We start from the raw sequence: 19,977 nt of genomic DNA, 5'->3' as shown, positions 1-19,977 counted from the left end.
GTTGTTGAGTTATTTCGTATTTAGTGCTTCATTTTTCGCAGTGAAAATGCCTAGAGCTAAAGCAAAAGTATTTAAAAAGCGTGTGAACTGGCAAAAGAAAAGAAATAATGATTCATTAGCAAAGCAAAGCAGTTCATCATCATCACTGTTGGAAAATGTGAATCCACTTATTACTGATTTGCCGAACGAACTTACACCAAATGAAAACAGTGCTTCTCATAAAAAACTAAGAGATTTGGAAGAGAAATATAATTTACTTGATAGAGGGAATGAAGTTTTTGAACTCATTGATACGAATATATTGTGTGAAGCTCTTGAAAACAGTTTGTGCTGCAAAAAATGTCATGGAAACGTTTCTCTGAAAGTAGAATCCCATGTTGGCCTGGCTGCCCAGCTTAATTTAATATGCAGTGTTTGTAAATACAGCTGTAAGTTTCCAAGTTCGGTTTCAGTAACTGTAAATAATGGATACAAGAAAACTGAACTTTATAGTGTAAATATTAGGTTAGTTTATGGATTGCGAGCAATTGGTAAGGGCAAAGCAGCTGGTGATATGCTATGTGGTGTTCTAAATCTTCCAAGTGCACCTTCAAAGTTTGAAGCTTACAATTATGTACTAGGATCTGCAGTTGAAGATGTAGCACAGAAGTCAATGCAGGTTGCTGTGGAAGAAGCAGTGGAAGAAAATGACGGCAGTCGTGACCTCACAGTGGCGTTTGATGGCACGTAGCAGAAAAGGGGCCACACCTCCAACAATGGTGTTGTAACAGCAACTAGTGTTGATACTGGCAAGGTTATTGATGTTGCAATAATGTCTAAATACTGTAGGTGCACAGGCAGGCTGAAAAATGAACACAGTGATGACTGTATTGCTAATTATTATGGTAGTAGTGGTGGCATGGAGGTTGCTGGGGTGAAGAAAATTTTTCATCGCTCTTCCCAGTGGTATAATGTTCGCTATGTCAAATATCTGGGAGATGGTGACTCTAAAGCATTCAAAGAAGTTTTGGAAAGCAAACCATATGGGAACAGTGTAAATATAAGCAAACTTGAATGTATAGGACACGTGCAGAAGAGAATGGGTGCCAGGCTGAGAAGGTTAAAATCAGTTATGAAAGGGAAAAAACTAGATGATGGGAAAACCTTGGATGGCAGAGGAAGATTGACTGATTCCATAATAGACCACATTCAGAACTGCTATGGCCTTGCAATCAGGCAAAATACAGGCAATCTTGAAGAAATGAGGAGAGCTATATGGGCTTTATATTTCCACACCGCATCCACGGATGAGCATCCACAACATGGTTTGTGCCCCAAAGGTGAAAACAGCTGGTGTAAATACAATAGGGGACTAACAACAGGAGAGAAATACATTCACCACCACAGTCTACCATCAGCCATCATGGCAGAAATAAAGCCCATTTTCAGAGATCTGGCTGACAGAAGTCTTCTGATGAAATGTCTTCACGGAAAAACGCAGAACCCCAACGAGTGCTTGAATAGTGTGATATGGCATCGTCTCCCAAAAACAGTGTTTGTCGGAATTAATACACTACATTTTGGTGTGTATGATGCTGTGGCAACCTTCAATCTTGGAAATATAACTAAATGCCAGGTCCTTCAAAAGTTGGGTATGTGTGTTGGTTCCCGTACGGTACGTGCTATGTTCTTTTTAGATCAGCACAGACTAAGGCATGCTGATAATATAATCAAGACATTAGTGAAAAAAGCAAGACAGGTGCAGAGGGGTGCCAAAAGAAGACTTGAAGATGATTATGAAGACTGTGAAGGGGGTATTAGCTACGGATCAGGAATGTTTTAATCTTCTTTCTCCGTTTCCCGTAAGTTTACTTTTTACTTCATCTAGGAACATTATCTCAGGTACTGGTCAACCTAGAAGTCTGAAATTTTTATGACGTAGTGACATAGGTCCCTATTACATACTGAAACAACGATTTTTTAATTACTTGATTTACAAAAGACTTAGGGGTGATAGTCTAGTAAAAAGCGATGGAAAAAATTTACTTAAAAATAAATGTACAATATCTCTGTAAGAAAATACTTTGACAATAAACTGTTGTTTCAGTATTGTTGTAACATATGAATGCACATACAGTAAAATTTTTACCTCTCTGTCTCCAGTAGTTTGTGAGAAAATGTTCCCTATAGTAGGCATATATTAACATTGCGGGGATAGGTGATTCCGTATCCCCTTAACCCGTGTCGCCTACGTCCCAATGTGTGCATGTCCAAATAATGGGGCGGCTAATATTTTCGCTCGAACTTCGCTTCTTCTGCTGGGCCGTTACACCTTATGTTGGAAATGACGTCCACGGGCGTCTGTACGAGTCTGAATCCGCTTAATTTTACTGGCAAACACTTTCTGCAGATTTGTTTCTGATGTGATTCTCACATACGCAGTTATTTCAGTTTTTAAATCGCGAAGCGTGCGTGAGCGACTGCTATAAACTACACATTTTGCTGCTTCCGTAAAAGTCTTTTGGAGTATTGCTCGGCAAGTGAGGACGCCATAGTTTATTTACAGGACACGTTCCGCAAAAAAGCTCTTCGAGAAGCCGCGTTGCGTTTTTAACTGTGTGCTCCGTAGCGCCATCTTGCTGAAACCGTGAGCAGTTGATTCAGCCTTCCTTTAGCTGACTAATGACATCGTGAATCATTGACCAATAACGTTCACTGCTCACGGACTCTTAAAAAAATAAAATAAAAATGAAGGTCCAGTAATGCGCCGTCTGGATATTGCTACCGAGTTTTAATTTTCTGGTCATGCTATGAAGTTTCAAGCACAGCACGAATGTTCTCCGTGGACAATAATCGTGTGTATTGTGTGTTAACATGACGAGAGGGGTCGGCCGGTGTGGCCGAGCGGTTCTAGGCGCTTCAGTCTGGAACCGCGCGATCGCTACGGTCGCAGGTTCGAATCTTGCCTCGGGCGTGGATGTGTGTGATGACCTTAGGTTAGTTAGGTTTAAGTAGTTCTAAGTTGTAGGGGACTGATGACCTCTGATGTTAAGTCCCATAGTGCTCAGAGCCATTTGAACCATGACGTGAGAAGTTGACCAGATACGGAAGGTGACATCAAAAATATCGATAGTATTCCCCTCAGTAAGAGTTCTAAACCATTTGCAGTAACCGATTCGACTTTCATTATCCGCACCTTTCAGTTTATCCACTGCCGCCAATTTGTATGGGAACAGTTCTAATGTTTGCCTAACCGCTTTATAGGTGGAAGCAAGCCCGATATCTTTTTCTTGTGCCAGCTTGCGCGATGATTTTTTTGGTCTCTACTGCATAGAGTCAGAAATATCCAACAACTCCTGCTCGTTTAGTTTAGATGGTCTCCCAGAGACTGTCTCTCGAAATTTCTCACAAAGACGACCAACTTAATTACAATGAGGTACTGCTGTTTCCGGGAACTTTTCAGAAAATTCCTCATGCACCAAATCTGTGTATTTATCACCCTGTCGAAGCACATGTTGGATAAGAAAAAGACGTTCCTCAGAGACTCATTTTACTATGGTTTGAAGTTCCTCTTGATGTTTTTCCGTGTTTGCGATTTAAAAATTGGGTTATTTTGAAAATCAGCCTTATGCAAACACAATTAATTAATTGCTTCTTTCTTTTTAAGATTTAGCCAGACATGTTTCGACACCTTTGTGTCATCTTCTGTGGGTCAATTTTTTTTATTTCTTAAAATTACATCGCTAATTGAACTGTCTCGGTAAATGTAAAAATAAAAATATATAAAAAATAAATTAATTAATTGTGTTTGCATAAGGCTGATTTTCAAAACAACTCAATTTTTACATTCCTCAGTTTAAAGCATCACAGACCCCCCAGGGTAGCCGAGCGCGCTACCGCGCTGCTTCCTGGACTCGGGTAGGCGCGCCGGCCCAGGATCGAATCCGCCCGGCGGATTAACGACGAGGGCCGGTGTGTCGGCCAGCCTGGATGTGGTTTTTAGGCGGTTTTCCACATGCCGCTAGGTGAATACCGGGCTGGTCCCCACGTTCCGCCTGTTACACGCGTCGCAGACAGTTGAAACACGTCCGCACTATTTCAAGATTTACACTAGACGCAGACAGTTGGGGTACTCTGATTCCGTCCTGGGGGGTACGGGGTGGCGGCAGGAAGGGCATCCGACCATCCCTAAAACTCACATTGCCAAATCCGTTGTAACCACGCCGATCCTGCGATCGCTGCGGTATATGGCGTAAGCGCAAGAAAAAAAAATTGAAAGCATCACAACCTGAAAACAATTTGAACATCTAAACGTTACACATCGCATTCAATAGCTTTCATCAACTGAACCAAACAGTTACCGCAACAGTAGAACGATTTAAAAAACAATCGCATTCTGGCAGCATGTGTTCTACCAACTTTGTTTCGATTTTCCAACGGAATCTACATCCCTAGTTCGTAGTCGAGTGCATATCGACTTTCCGAATGCTCTGTACGCTACTTCTATAAACGCCCCTGTTTAGCTTGCGCTGCTGCTCACATGAGCGTGCCTCTGTCGCAGGTGCCGGCGAGACGGCGGATCGGCGGTGGCGGCGGCGGCGGTAGCGGCGCGCCTGCGTGAGTCTGCGGCCCGCGGCGACACCAGGGAGGCGCTGCGACTTCTCGACGACGGCGCCCCGCTGCTGCCCGACGAGGTAAGCCGTCCTCCGCCTCTCACCTCCCTCTGACCCCTAATGACTGTTTCGGCCGCGCGACTACTAGTTGTAGGTGTACGTCACATGCTTTCGTGTAAATTAGCCGCCAACTACATCCCGAGTGAGACAGTGACGTCAATGACAGAATGATTATTCCGAGTGTGGAGTTCTAAAGGTGGATTCACACTTGCCGGAGCGTAACCGTCACATTTTTGAACGTCGAAGGCGATACGCCAACGTCGAAAGAACGTCGTGACGTTACTGCTGGGTCGTAAAATACTCACCAGAGGCGCTATTTCGTAGTTCGTGACACATCGTCATAAAATGCCGAAATTTAGTTTACAGCAGTTTGCAATGACTGCTGTTGATAATAATGAACAGAGAGCAAAAAAGGCTCTGGGTGAGAAAAATGTTAAAAAATCGAGACTGTGAAGGAGAGTTCCACACTCTTAACAAGGATCTGGAAGAGGAGGAGTCATCGTTCTATAAATATTTCAGAATGTCTAAACAATAGTTTTTTTACCTGTTAAGCAAGATACAAATAAAAATTACGAAGATAAATTCAAGGATTCGTGGAGGTTGGCCAATGTACCCTCTGCGCAACTAATACCTCCACGAATTTAAAGCAACTAAAGGAAAGACGGAAAACAGAAGAAATGACGATAAATTCAAGATTTAGACGTCCAATATCACCTCGACAGAAGCTCATGATCTGCCTACGGTAAGTCTAAATGGGCCATTTTTGTGTAGCCGGCCGCGGTGGTCTCGCGGTTCTAGGCGCGCAGTCCGGAACCGTGCGACTGCTACGGTCGCAGGTTCGAATCCTGCCTCAGGCATGGATGTGTGTGATGTCCTTAGGTTAGTTAGGTTTAAGTTGTTCTAAGTTCTAGGGGACTGATGACCACAGCAGTTGAGTCCCATAGTGCTCAGAGCCATTTGAACCATTTTTGTGTACTTAAACCATGTTTACATATATTTCTGCTTCTTACCGTTCGTCGTTAATTTATTACGAATCTTATTTTAAACGTATGCATGCCGCATCAGTTTTACTCCCGGTTTTTCTTTTCGCTATTCCACTGAAAAAATCGTAAGTAGAGTACACTGAACAAGATACGTATCGTTTATTGCGGTGTATTCCATCAGTGTATAAAATAAAATACTTTAATTTAATATTGTCGTCCAGTACATATTAGCACCTTTTCGCAATAGCAGTCAGTGGGAAATACTTTCGCATTGGTTCACACTGTGTACTAAATGTATCAGTTGCTTGTCAAGCGGGCTACACTAACAAGCGGGCTACACTATAGGGAGGGGGGGGGTCTACACTATTGGCCGTCGAAAGGTTCTTCCCGAGAAACCATGACGTGATGCTGATGTGAAGTGACCTGTCCGTTGACGGCGACTGTGAATGCCACCATTTGAACCACAGAGGAAAATTTTGACGTTACGTACGCGACGGTGACGTTCCGCCAAATGTCAAGTCTCCTAAGACTGCGTTCACAGCGGCACCGGCAACGGTCGGGAGAAGCCGTCGCCAGAGGTCGCCCAATAACACCGGCCGGCAACTTCGCTACAATGGTCCGATCTCCTTCTTCAGTTTTTGGCGGGGTCAAGGAGGTTAGGCTAGATTAGGTTAAAATCTAGTATGTGTATGAAATAGGTTAGGTTTTAACCTCCGACAGTGGGATGGATACCACAATGCCTCTGTGCTCGGACACGAGTGCTACAGAGCGGCTTTTACTATTTAAAAATAGGCCGAATGCGTGTAAATGAGCTACATTTGTCTCAGAAGGAATATGGCGAGCACGGTACGCTCTGACTTGAGTTATTGGAATTACCAAGCAGATTTTACGAATATATTAGATGAAGGAAGAAACGTCCGGTTACATACTCGAGATGAATCGTAGTGACCTTCAAAAGCAAGACTACACACACTCTGTTTTGCTGAATTTATTTGACGTTGTGCAGACAAACGTCAGTTAACTTTCAATTACTGTCATTCAACATAAGTTGTGGAAGACAAAGTTTAGAACAGGATACGCTGACCACCTAGAGCACTGAAAGTATAATTATATAAACTACCATGAAACGGGGCTACTTAAGCCACTTTTCAACTTTAAACATCTGCCGTTCAAAATTTATTTACTTTAGAGAGCAACTGATTGAGTTAAAACATGGATATTTTACTCTATTTTATATTTACATATGACAAAATGTTCTGAAACACGTCTGTCTGAAGCTGTAAACTGAAAACGTGGTAAATTTAGTTATCCCGTAAAATGGGGTAACAAAGGCCAGTTGTTGGAAATTAACGTTTTGTTCACGTTAGGTGGGATTAGAGTAGCAAAGGCCATATACTGTGCTAAATTAGACATACCAGTTGTTTGAAACACACATTATGATAAAAAAAATTGAAAACAATTACAGTTTTATACTTCACATATCAAGTTTTTTCTAGAAAGGAAGCTCTACATTTTTATTACAATGTTGGCTTAAAGTTTAGACTGTTTTCTAGCTAGCTGCCATACAGATTTTCTAGCTTAAAGGTGGTGTAAGGGGGAAGTAGGCTTCCATGAGCACTTCCTAAAACCATAATAGATTTACTTGACTTTGAGAGATCAATAATGCGTTCAGTGTGGCGTGTCCCTCTTCCTACTGCAACGTTTTTTTGACCTGGGTCATCCGTTACATTTGTTTCACCATAGTTCACTATCATACATGGGCCAACGTTCATGAGTGAGACTGTGAGTTCATCAAACAATTGTTTACGGTTTCCTTGCTCACAGCTACTCTATTCCTCTTAATATTTTGGCACAACCGATTGTTAGGGGCACTATTGTGTCTCTTTATGAATCATTCGACAAAATCGATGCCTGCATGTTGTCCGTAAATCGTGGTTCATTTCTTCCACATTGGCCATGATAGGTCTTGACAACCAACCTAATATCAAAGACATTAGTGGGAATTTCCGATCTCCAAGTCACCCTCACACATTCTGCCAACTGCTGTTGTTCTTCACTGGAGAATACAAACTTTGTTTGTTCCTCCTTTCACTAATGCAGTAAGTGCACACCTTGAAATGCCATACTTTTTACAAGGCTGCCTTAATGAACGGCCATTCTTCACCGCATGTAAAGCTATTTTTAATCTATCTTCGGTTTAATCTTTACACTTTATAGCTCTAACAAGCCTTTGATACTTTCAAACCATATTGTTTCCTAAAAGAAATGACAATATGCCTGTTATTTCTTTTAAACTTGATACTGTATGGTATGGGATGACAAAAGCCACTCTTTTATAAGTGGCTTATATTACCCCACATTTGACACTACTGTAAACTTTTCAGGATAAAAAAAGTTTTGGAAAAATATGTTGTGAACCAGCAAAGAAGTTCAAGCATATTTGAGTTTATGTTGGGAAATGGTGGTATTAAGCTTCGTTGGGAAACACCAGCAAGCAAAGTTTTGAAGGGTATAAAATTGTGCTAAAATTGATCTGGAACAAAAACTTCTGAACTTACCTTCAAATAATGAACACTTTTCGAAGATACAGAGATAATCTGTGCAATATTACTTACACAATAGCACCAACAAAAGCTTACAAAATAAAAGCAGTGATGACAATGTTAGGATTCAAAGTTTATCTTGAAAAACAGCTTTTGTTACCCCACTGGCTTAAGTAACCCCGTTTTACGGTACATTTGTAAACAGCTTCATGTAACGGAGTCACCAACCTAATGACATAAAAATGCCAATAAGTAGTAATAATAATTTGTAGACAGCTAATGTCAACCTACCACGACCCAAATAGATTCACCACGGTATCGTAACTTTATAAGACACACCATTCTTCGCACTTGAACAAATTATTTTTTGAGGTCACAGATAATTTACACCTGAAATTTGCGATGATTTTGCTTACTTGTGGTTTCCAATAAACATGCGATTTCAGTCCATAGATTCTGAACAATATCCCGATTACGATATTTATCAGCCTCAGGATATCGCAAACTCCTTCTTTGACTAAACTTATCAGTTTTTCAGTCCATGTTTCGTGTAGTGTCGGCCAATATGACTGAAGAAAGCAAAGTGATTTGAATTTTACCAGTTGTCGTCCGAAGTTTGTACGTTCGGAAGACGAGATCGGCTATATTGTGACCACAAACGAAGCGCCATATTACAGCATAAAGAATCCTTGACGAACATCTTTGTCAAAGGTTTCACCTAACTTCTTGAACAAATTACATGAACGAAGTTTACGTGGCTATACTACTAGTTTCAACGAGAAACGTAATGCGAGAGTTTCTGACGAATTTCAGAGCGTATCTGCTTTTTAGCAATAGGATCAACATTCTGTCTTCTTTGAACTGTTGCTCTTCTGTTTTCAAATGTAACGTTGAAACTATTTGTCCCCAGTTCCTGCATTGACAGGAGGGTTGTGCCATTGTCCAGGAACAAATAAATTATTTTTAATCTAAATTGGCACTAGCTTTCCATTGCCACAGCTGAAAATGTTCATTTCAAAGGACTGCATTGTCCCCCAAAAAATTGAAATTTTTACAATGTTAATAATTATCTGTCGCTCAAGCATCTGCACTTTTAACTAGCTCACAAAACGTTCACTTGCATCAGAGTGAGAATACCAGGAAAGCGATTCATTAACTGTACCAGATGAAAAATAGTGTGCATCAGAACTCTCAAAACCCTCTTGTGAGTCATAATTTACTGAAACACCAGAGCCTTTCTTGTTTGTATTTCTTTTGTTAGGGGAACTAAGCCGAATATCGCACCACTTTTTTGGTGTAATTTTGCTGTTATTACTTTTATTAAGTTGCTTTCTTAATTTTTTTAGTAAGCTGGTTATTGGTGTCCCTTTCCGAAGTAATTTAGTGAATATCTCATCTAACAAATAATTCAAAAATAAGAATCCACACCAAGTACATTTAGGCAGTTTGGAAAAAAGTATTCCTAATATAGCGCCAGGTGTCCTCCTAATATCGCTCTGTGCTGTATTAGAGATACTAGCTCTAACAATTTTAAAATAGAATTAAGGAATGAAAATAAATTAACGGAATATTTTAGAATATTATTATATTTCATTACATGTACAATATTATAGTTTTGTCACACAATTTCACATAGAAAAATGTCATACACTTCATACAATACATTATACAATGATGGAATTTATGCTTCCAAACAGAAATCACAAATAAAGCTTTTATGATCAGTAGCTCCAGAACATTCTTCATGACACCGCAATGGACATTTAGTACAAGTCATCCATTTTTTTCCCTGGGCCTGTCAGCCAACTAAGGACACTGGCAGTCATTTTCACTGTCTGCATCGTCTGTAATCACTGTCAATGGTTTATCAGGATCTTCATCTGATTCTGAGGATGTCTCTTATGTGGGACATTCCTTTTCTTAATTACAATAGTTTCCTTCTTATGCATGATTTTTCCTTTTTATGTTTTTCAGTGAGTTGATTATTTTTGTTTGATCTATCAGCAAAAACAGTGTTTGCAACATTTTTGTTTGATTTTTTGGAAATATATTCACTGAGCTTCATTTTATATGGTGTACTTATCAGAACAGTTGCTGGGCAGCTTGGTCGTCCTCTTTTCTTCAAATGAACAGTTTGGTCTTTCAGTTATGGCAAAGGGCTTATATCTGTCGCAAAAACGTTGCAGTCATTTGCAGATGGTGAGGAAGTTTCACACCTGGCCTGTCCTCGAACAGTGGGTGTACCACTCTTGTTTACAGGTGGTTGGGAGCCACTAGGTCCAGGCTGGGGCTCAAGTAGTTCCAGTCTGATGCGACGTGTTTCAGCTGGATATTTGTCAGTTTTTGGTGAATGACGGACAGAGTCTTGTGGATCATCTTGTTGATGAGTGGACATGGTAGAGTCAGCCACTGAAAATTCATGGTCTTGGAAAATGTTTCTGTTCAGTGGATACAGTCCAGTTATTCTAAAACCATATGCTGCTGTAGCTACTGTGGCTGACTTTTCGTAAGGTTCAGCAAACAGCTTTGCAATCTGGAAATGACTCACCACTCTACCTATATGAGTTTTCAACCAGTTTTCTATTTCCTGTGCATAGTAAGTTTTCAGGGGAAACATAAATCTCTGTCAAGAGGTTGCATCTTATGAGAACAGTGAGGTGGTAAACTCACTATATGTTCACAGTTTTCCCTAGCTGACACAAGTAAGGGTAAGTTTCTTGTATGTGAATAGTGTCCATCTAAGACCAGGATCACGGGGTCTTCCTTGGTAGGTTTCACACTTTCTAAAACTGATCTTCAAACCATTTAAGGAAACTTTCAGATTCTATCCATCCTGATTTACGGTAGACAGCCATGTTTCCATTCAATACCCCATCTAATAGCTCTGGCTTTTGATTTTTTCGTGGAAATACAAACAAAGGAAGTATAAAGTGTCGCACTCATGCAAGTAACAAGGGTTACTAACGATCCTCTCTCTGCTGAGGATACAGAGCCAACTTGGCATTTACCTTTCAATGCAATAACTTCCAGTATCTTATGCTGTAGAACAGTTAGAACAGTCAGACCAGTCTCATTACAATTGTAAAGTCTCTTAGGGTCAAAATTTATCTTTTGTAGAAGGGGTTCATAAATGTCAAAAAAACTGCTGAACATTTTCCCTGCTAAATCTTCTAATATGTTTCACTGATGTTTGTTGTGGTTTTCTTAAACTAAGCTCTTGGTGTCTCCGCATAAATGAGTGAAGCCATTTCCAGCTAGCAATAGTTGTCTCTTTATTAAAAGGGGTTCGTAAAGAATTTTTTTCTACCAAATGAAAAGCCATCTTCTTTATATGTTTTGCGGTTTAACCATAAAATCTGGCCTCTATATCCGGGCAATATTTGACAAGGGATTGCTCTAGCTCATTGTTAAGCACACATTTTCTTCAAAGTTGTTTTTGGAACGTCAAATTGCTTCGATGCTCATCCCAGGCTTATCTCTCTATTCATAACAGCAATGATAGCTCTTCTCATATTTTCCTAAGTCCACTTCTTTCTCTTTTTTAGGTGACATCTGTAACAATACATTATATCTTGTTGCAAGTACAGACAGAGCGATGAAATGTTAGAAATGGTAACATAAAAAAGTGAGCATATTATCACACAGTGCGACATTAGAACGGCAGTAGAATTGCGATATTAGGAGAAAACCAACATTCGACTCTACTGCCAAAATAAACTATACAGACGACGATATGCCGATGTCTTGTTAAGCTACATTATTCTGTGGTTTCAGTTTTATGCCGCACTGTTTAAAAATAGCTTGCCTCTTAAAATATTGATTGCTGAGCTTTTGAAACATAAAAAACTTTTCCTGTGAACAAAACTTTAGAAAAATTTCACAACCAACCAAAGATGACACACTACTAAAGGGTTGCTGTTATACACCTGATGAACGTAATCCCGCCAGGTGGCTACAACTACTTTGTATTATTTAGAAGGGTGCGACATTAGGCTGAGGTGCAATAATAGGCAGAGTTCCATACCATAGGCCATAGGCTCTATTGCGTCCAAATTCACCACAGTTATGACATTTAAAACTAAACTGACACTTTCGAAGACATTGGCGAATTTGTTTTTTCTTTGAGTTTTTCTCATGCCTGAAACTGTTTCTGTAGGTGTTGAACACTGTTCTGTCCCGAGTTTACTGCTGGTGTCTTCTTAGAGTGTTCAGATGTTAATCACGTGATCGATCAGCCTATTTTTCATAAAATGTAACTTTTGATATTCTGTAGACGATGTCTCGACTGCTGTTACAATGTTATCAGTTATCATATTTATGCATCATTGTTAAAAAAAATGGCGCACAGCGTATTTCGTAAACTGTCGCGCATGTTCACAGAAGATCACATACTGTATCAACTTGCCAAGTCTAAGAAATGCCCACTCATTGTACTTTTGCTGGATGGAATTTCAGCTGCAATAAATGTTTATGTAGAAGTACTTAACTAGCAATGCTTTTTCTTTCGCATGTGTCACACAAGTTTTACCACATTTGAAAAATACTGCTGCAGCCTGTCACGTGTTCAAGGTGGTTGCCCAATTTCTGCCTGTTAGGTATTTTTAATGACTTTTTCTGTGATGGCTCATGAATTTTTTAATTATTTGCCTTTCTCATTTCGTTTCTGTTCTGTGTCACTAGACATTTCATTTGTTCTCTATGGGCTTCTACAGTGACATCGAACAAACCTAATTCGCCCAGCATACTTTGTATTTGAAAGTTCCAATTTCTTAAGTAGTTCCCATTAAAAAGTGGAACCTGATATTTGCTATCATATTCTGACAAAACCATGGCATTTCAAGCTGATGAACTAGAAATACAAAAATCATGTACACAATAGTTAAGTTGAACTTCCAACTATGTACTTTCTGCCTCTGAGCCCCTAACCTGATGATGGAAAAACTGGTACCAGACACGAAACTTAATGGCAGATTAAAACCACGAGCTGGACGGGGATGTGAACCCGGGACTTTGCCTTTCGCACACAGCTACCCAAGCATGACTCATGACCCATCTTCAATAGCTCTACTTTCACCAGTACCTCATCACATACCTTTTAAACATAACAGAAGTTCTCCTGCTTAATGTGTGGGGCTAGCACTCCTGGAAGAGGTGGCTTACAAAACACTCGTTGACCCATACTTGAGTATTGCTCATCACTGTGGGGTCTGTACCAGGTCAGGTTGACAGAGGAGATAGAGAAGATCCAAAGAAGAGCGGCGCATTTCGTCACAGGATTATTTGGTAAGCGTGATAGCGCTACGGAGATGTTTAGCAAACTCAAGTGGCAGACTCTGCAAGAGAGGCGCTCTGCATCGTGATGTAGCTTGCTGTCCAGGTTTCGAGAGGGTGCGTTTCTGGATGAACTATCGAATATATTGCTTCCCCCTACTTATACCTCCTGAGGAGATCACGAATGTAAAATTAGAGAGATTCGAGCATGCATGGAGGCTTTCCGGCAGTCGTTCTTCCCATGAACCATGCGCGACTGGAACAGGAAAGGGAGGTAATGACAGTGGCACGTGAAGTGCCCTCCGCCACACACCGTTGGGTGGCTTGCGGAGTATAAATGTAGATGTAGATGAAGAAAGGTTATTGCAGAGACATGTCTTAGCAACAGCCTGGCAGATTGTTTCCAGAATAATTGGAGTATGCACTGATATGACACTTCCTAGAAGGTTAAAGTCGTGTCCCATTCTGGGACACAGCTTTAATGTGTCAGGAAGTTTCATATAACACATAAATTGCTGCAGAGTGAGAAAGTCATTCTGGCTAGTTGCAAGCAAGAAACTTTAGTTTTAAGTAATTTATTCAATGAAGAAAGAACTATATGTCTGACACTCTTTACAACCTTGGTGTCAAAGGCTCTCCATTACCATAAATGAGTGCACAGCAAACAAATTATATTGTGTGTAATAAATTATAATAAGTTACTGTGTTAGGTGGATAAGCAAATGATTTATTCAGAAATGAGATTTCAGAAACCACTGAGGAAATAAAATTGTAGTTAGGACACTTAATTCACACAATTGCCCTTAATGACTGTACCACACCGATATGATCTGCAACCATGTCATGTGACGAGAGCCTCCTGTCGGGTAGACCGTTCACCGGGTGCAAGTCTCTCGATTTGACGCCACTTCAGTGACTTGCACGTCGATGGGGATGAAAATGATGATGATTAGGACAACACAACACCCAGTCAATGGGCACAGAAAATCTTTGATCCAGCCAGGTATCGAAGCCGGGCCCTTAGGATTGACATTCTGTCGCACTGGCCACTCAGCTATCTGTGACTATGATCATGTGTAAACAAAGAAATACAGTCTGTGAACATATTTTTCTCAAAAACATGTACATAGTATGGAAACATCAAAGTTTTAGGTTTCAGAGGTACAGGATGTAGATTCCACAGTACTCATAGGCCACACTTAAATGTGCTAGAGAAGTAGCTTAAAGTGGAAAAAAATACACAATTAAAGTAGCAAGAAATGTAATGCATGGCATAATGCAATAAGGAGAATAAGTCCATCACTACATATCCTCTGTTCGCCAATACTGCCATGGACAGATTAGTGTCCAGGACTTAAAGAGTCCAACAAGAGGTTGCAAATCTTTTTCCTGTTAGTCCAGTTTCAAATCCTTCCTTTGGGAAACATCAGTGAATGCTGTATGTAAGAAATGTTTCAACTGATATCAGTAATTACTTGCAAATTTATTTTCCTGACCAACATTCTTGAGCTGAACAGGACCATTCAAGCAGGGTAAGGAAAACCTGCACTATGTGCGAAGGGAAACTTTTCAGAAATGTTCCATTGGATGAACTTTGTCCAAAGCTTTTCCCCATGTAAGCTCTATCCTGAGTTTACAGCCTCTTACTCTTAATTAAAATACAGAAAATGATTGCTTTGTAAATGGAGCATGAAGTTTGCTTTGAGTGTAAAGAACCCTGACTGTAAAAGGTTTATATATGGAAAGGCTTCAGAGAGAGGGTGAGAAGGTGGATGACTGTGATTGTTGGTTGAATTGGGTTGCAGTGACTTTTTATTACAAATGTCTGGATGAACACATGTTCCCTTAGCATAACAAACCAGATGACTGATTGACTAGCTAAGTTTTGTTTCAGAATGGCTGCAATGCCCTGCACTTGGCTGCGTCAGCAGGCCATGCAGACACTGTGGCTGCTCTCCTCCTTGCTGGCTGCGATGTTAACATCCCAGATTCGGTATGTGCAGCACAAGTCTTGCTTCAGTGTTGTTTTATGCACCTTCATCCATTAGTTAAAAGGAATTTATGACTGTTACTCAAAAAAAGGATAGCATCATTCACACATTTATGTCATTATTCCCTTCTATTTATGTGTCACTAAAAACAGTTCTTCTTCTTCTTTTTATTTGTATTTTTATCATTAATAATATTACAGTTGCTGCTTTTATTTATTTTTATTATGTCTGTTCAATCTGGTGGAGACTAAAAAATGAAGTTTTAGCTGTACAATCACATCTACATGTCAGAAGCATTAAGAGAACTGTTAGAAAATTATAATTGCTGATATCTTCTGGGCAGCACCAATTACCTTCATTTACTTCTTATTGACATGCTACCATTTCTGCTCAGATTGTCTGCATTATTACGTGTCATAAGCTTCCAGGTTGCATCCACTTTTGATCAAAGTTGGAGACATTGCTCTTAGGATGTGTTCACATCAACAAACGACAACCCAGATATAATGTCCCCATCTTCAAGATTATTATTCCACAATATTACGTCCAAACCTTTGGTATCTGATAAATAGCCTTTGAGCTTACAGGAAGTTGAGATTTCTCATATTGAGTTGCCAAAATGAAACTGGTCTGAAAATTGTGCATCAAATACTAATCTTAACACTATATAATGGCTGTTCAGTGTAGTGATGAAGATTTTCTAATGCAGAATGGTGTGTGTTATAAGTATTTACATGCCAAAATGGGTTGAACCTAACACCATACAAAGAAATTAGAAACTGTGAACCCAAATGTTCCGACACCATTTCATTCAGGAGCAGAACTAAACATGTGTGAATTGGTCTGGAGGCATTAAATCATACACAACAGAACATTTTTAAGGACAAAGATATATAGGTCTGTATTGACAATGTTCTTACAAGACACTCTTAATTCTCACTTGTTCAGCTAAAAATAGTTGCAATTTTTCAGATTTTTCTGCAGGCAATGTATTACTTGAAGAACATTTTCTCATGTTTGGATTCATTCTGGGTAGTTTTCTAATTATGTCTTTGCTGTAAGATTGAAATAGAGTTGCCTTATCCCATACACAGTTATTTGTTGGGGAAGTAATTTCTTATTATTTCACACCTGCAGTTAGATATGATACATTGTCAGGTTACTGTTAATCAACATTTGATGTCATACCATAATTTTCTAACTAATCATTCAAAATGTCAAACTTCTTCATTGTTAGACATTTAATCCAAAAATATCTGATTGTCAAACCGCTCCACTTTTCTTTTTAACAACCAGGACTTACTCACCACTTTCAAAATTTCAATATGCTATCAACATCTACAACAGTAGTAGCTGCCCTTCATGAAGTCCAAAGATTTGTCCCCAGCTCAGTGACTACGTACTCGTCATGATACATGAGTGGTAGGAATATCTAAAAGATAGAGGAGTCAATAGTGTGAATAATAATGCAGTTTCAAAACTGATATGCTGTTAGCTCCAAGAGTAGGCAGTACACTGAATCAACTGCCATCTGAATATCACTACTGAATCAATGAACTATTGAAACCACCACAACTCAACACTCAAAATTTGAGTGATCCAAACAAATTCTTTGACTGGCAATTTCCTTGTTAAATGTGATGAACATGGCCAACACTTAGTTATTAAAGACATAGCAACATATAGCAGCCTCGCCAGAACATATATATCAATCTGAGTAGTTTCAGATGGCTTGAATAAGTAATATTCTGGCCTTTGTGTGTCCTACCTCTGGTAGTTACCTCTAATGATAGCAATGTAAAATCTTGAATGGCTGTCTGAAAGAACAACAAAACAAATTGTAAGATTTTGCTGTCTGAAGATGATTCAGAAAAGGACCAAGGTTGTCAGTTGTCACAGTAAATTAATCCACAATTCCTTTCCCACAGGAGAGCTAGTGTTGTAAAGTACAAAGGAGAGCCACTGTTGAGATAGACAACGCTGTGAGGTGGTGAGAGCTTTGCCTGTGAAAGGTGAGAGTCTGGGTTTGAGTACCAGTCCAACATACGGTTCTCATCTGTCAGGAACTTTCACAGTACACGGTTCACCCTAGTGCATTTATTCAGAAAGTTATGTTTAGCTATTGTTGGACTTTTTATTTATTGTTCTTAGTCTCTAGTTTTAACACAGCAAGCTGCATGGGCTAAGCTTTGTCCATTTAGTTGGCAAATGACTGCTTGACATAGCAACACATCACTATCATTTTAATACTTCATGGATAAATTACAAAAACAATTCAGAGGAATTAATTGCAGGTTACGATTATTACAGATTGCTGGCTAGTGTTTTATTTAATCATCAATGTACATGTATCTAGTAATTCTACACATATTATGCACATCAGTGATAATACTGTGTTGACTGGTAAATTCAAGTTGCTCTGATTGTGTCTTCAGTATGCCACATCCATCAGTATGCCACATCTGGAGGCCTCATCTAACTAAACTTTTCACATAAGTTATTACTGATATTTAAATGAAACTGTTTTGCTGTAAGAACATGAAACATTTCTATATATACGTACATACTTGCAAGCTACTGTATGGTGCATGGCAGAGGGTACCTTGTACCATTGTCATTTCCTTTTCTGTTCCACTCACAAATAGAGCGAGGGAAAAACTCTGTACAAGTACTAATTTCTCTTATCTTATCTTTGTGGTTTTTACATGAAATGGGCATTGGCGGCAGTAGAATCATTCTGCAGTCATCTTCAAATGCCAGTTCTTTAAATTTTCTCATTAATTTTTCATGAAAAGAATGTTTTCTTCCCTCCAGGGATCCCTACTTGTGTTCATCATGGATCTTCGTAATACTCATGAAATGATTGAACCTATTGGTAAACAAATCTAGCAGCACACCACTAAATTGCTTCAGTGTCTTCCTATAATCTGACCTGATGGAGATCCCTTGAGCTGTTCTCAATAATGCATCATGCTAGTGTTTTACTCACAGTCACCTTTATACATGAGCTACATCTTCCTAAAATTCTCCCAACAAACTGAAATTGACCAGTCACCTGTCCTACTACTGTCCTTAGGTGCTTCCATTTTGCATCACTTTGCAGTGTTATGCCTAGATATTTAACTGATGTTACTCTGCCAAGCTGCACATGACTAGTGCTGTATTTGAACATTATGTGATTGTTTTTCCTGCCCCGAATTAACTTACATTTTTCTATATGTAGAGCAAGTCAGCTTTCATCATAACACCTAGAAATTTGTTTTAAGTTATCTTGTATACTCCTACAGTTACTAAATGACAATACCTTCCCATACAGCACAGTTTTATCAGCAAACAGCTGCAGATTGCTGCAACCATGCCCAACAGATAATTTATGTATGTAGAAAATAAGAGTGGACCTATCACACTTACCTGAGGCACTCCTGGCAATATCCTTGTCTCCAATTAACACTCCCATCTAGGACTCCATAACAGACTCTATTACACAAGACATCTTTGATCCATTCACATATCTGGGTACCTAATCTATACGCTCAGACCTTCGTTAAGAGTCTGCAGTGGGACTCTGTCTCAAATGTTTTCCAGAAATCTGCCTTCTGCCTTTCATCCATTTTGAAAGATTCTGTAGCAGAGATTACATTTTTATAAATGTTTATCATCCATATCATTGATAAACACTTTTTTGTATATAAAACACTGACTTGGATATTCAAGCTTATCTTTCCACACTTTTGTTTCTTTTTCGACCTAACCAGTTTATAGTGGGCAAATTGAATGCAGTTCTTTAATACTGTATCCTATTAGATTTGTACTTAAAAGATTTTTTCTTTTATTTCAAATCAAACTATCAGAATGAGCCTAGAAAATTACTATAAGCCCATATTGCTTCAGAATACAGTGATAAAATGTTCAGTGTTGCTGTCTAGTTATTAAAAATTAATTTTTCTGCTTTAAACAAAAAACACATTCATTAATACATTCACTTACAGTTGATGTGTAGAATTCTGATAAACTTAAAAATACTTTCCAGCTTCTATCTATTGCCTTTGCCTCTTTGCCTCTTAAATGTCCTACAAAATAATATAATATAAATTATTTCTAATTGAAGCTTGCAATATGGGACTTTCTACCAAGAAAATGCCATACTAGTAAGGCATTACATCATAATCAATCATCATCATCATCTTGGACAGTTTCCAGCCACTGGCTGGGTCTGTCGGGAACACAAGCCTCTCCATCGTGTTCTGTCTTTCCACCATTCCCCCTCTTCCACCTTCGTCCAGTTCTCTCCTCTTCTCATCACACATTCCTTCACTCCCTTCACCCATCTATCTCTTGGTCTTCCTCTGGGCCTCTTCCCTTCCAGTTGCAGATCAAACATCCTCTTTGGAATTCTTCCCTCATCCATTCTCTTCATGTGTCCATACCACTGCAGTCTTGATTTTTCTATCCTGTCCTGTACTGGTTCCTCCTTTAGTCTTTCCCTCACATACACATTTCGCAATCTGTCTCGTCTTGTTACACCCAACCTGCTCCT

At 39.4% G+C, this 19,977-nt stretch overlaps 1 protein-coding gene across 1 annotated transcript in view; it reads left to right on the top strand.

Annotated features, from left to right (window-relative positions):
- Positions 1–19,977, top strand: part of LOC124777426 (ankyrin repeat domain-containing protein 6) — a 709,541-nt gene that overhangs the window by 619,031 nt on the left and 70,533 nt on the right. The window contains exons 3-4 of the mRNA XM_047252825.1: positions 4,541–4,673; positions 15,344–15,442. Coding sequence (XP_047108781.1) covers positions 4,541–4,673; positions 15,344–15,442 — 232 coding nt within the window. The remainder of the gene's footprint in view (positions 1–4,540; positions 4,674–15,343; positions 15,443–19,977) is intronic.

Source organism: Schistocerca piceifrons, chromosome 2, assembly GCF_021461385.2.
Source record: "Schistocerca piceifrons isolate TAMUIC-IGC-003096 chromosome 2, iqSchPice1.1, whole genome shotgun sequence".
NCBI classification, from domain to species: domain Eukaryota; kingdom Metazoa; phylum Arthropoda; class Insecta; order Orthoptera; family Acrididae; genus Schistocerca; species Schistocerca piceifrons.
Note: the sequence above shows the minus strand (reverse complement) of the source record. Positions and strands in the feature narration are given on the sequence as shown.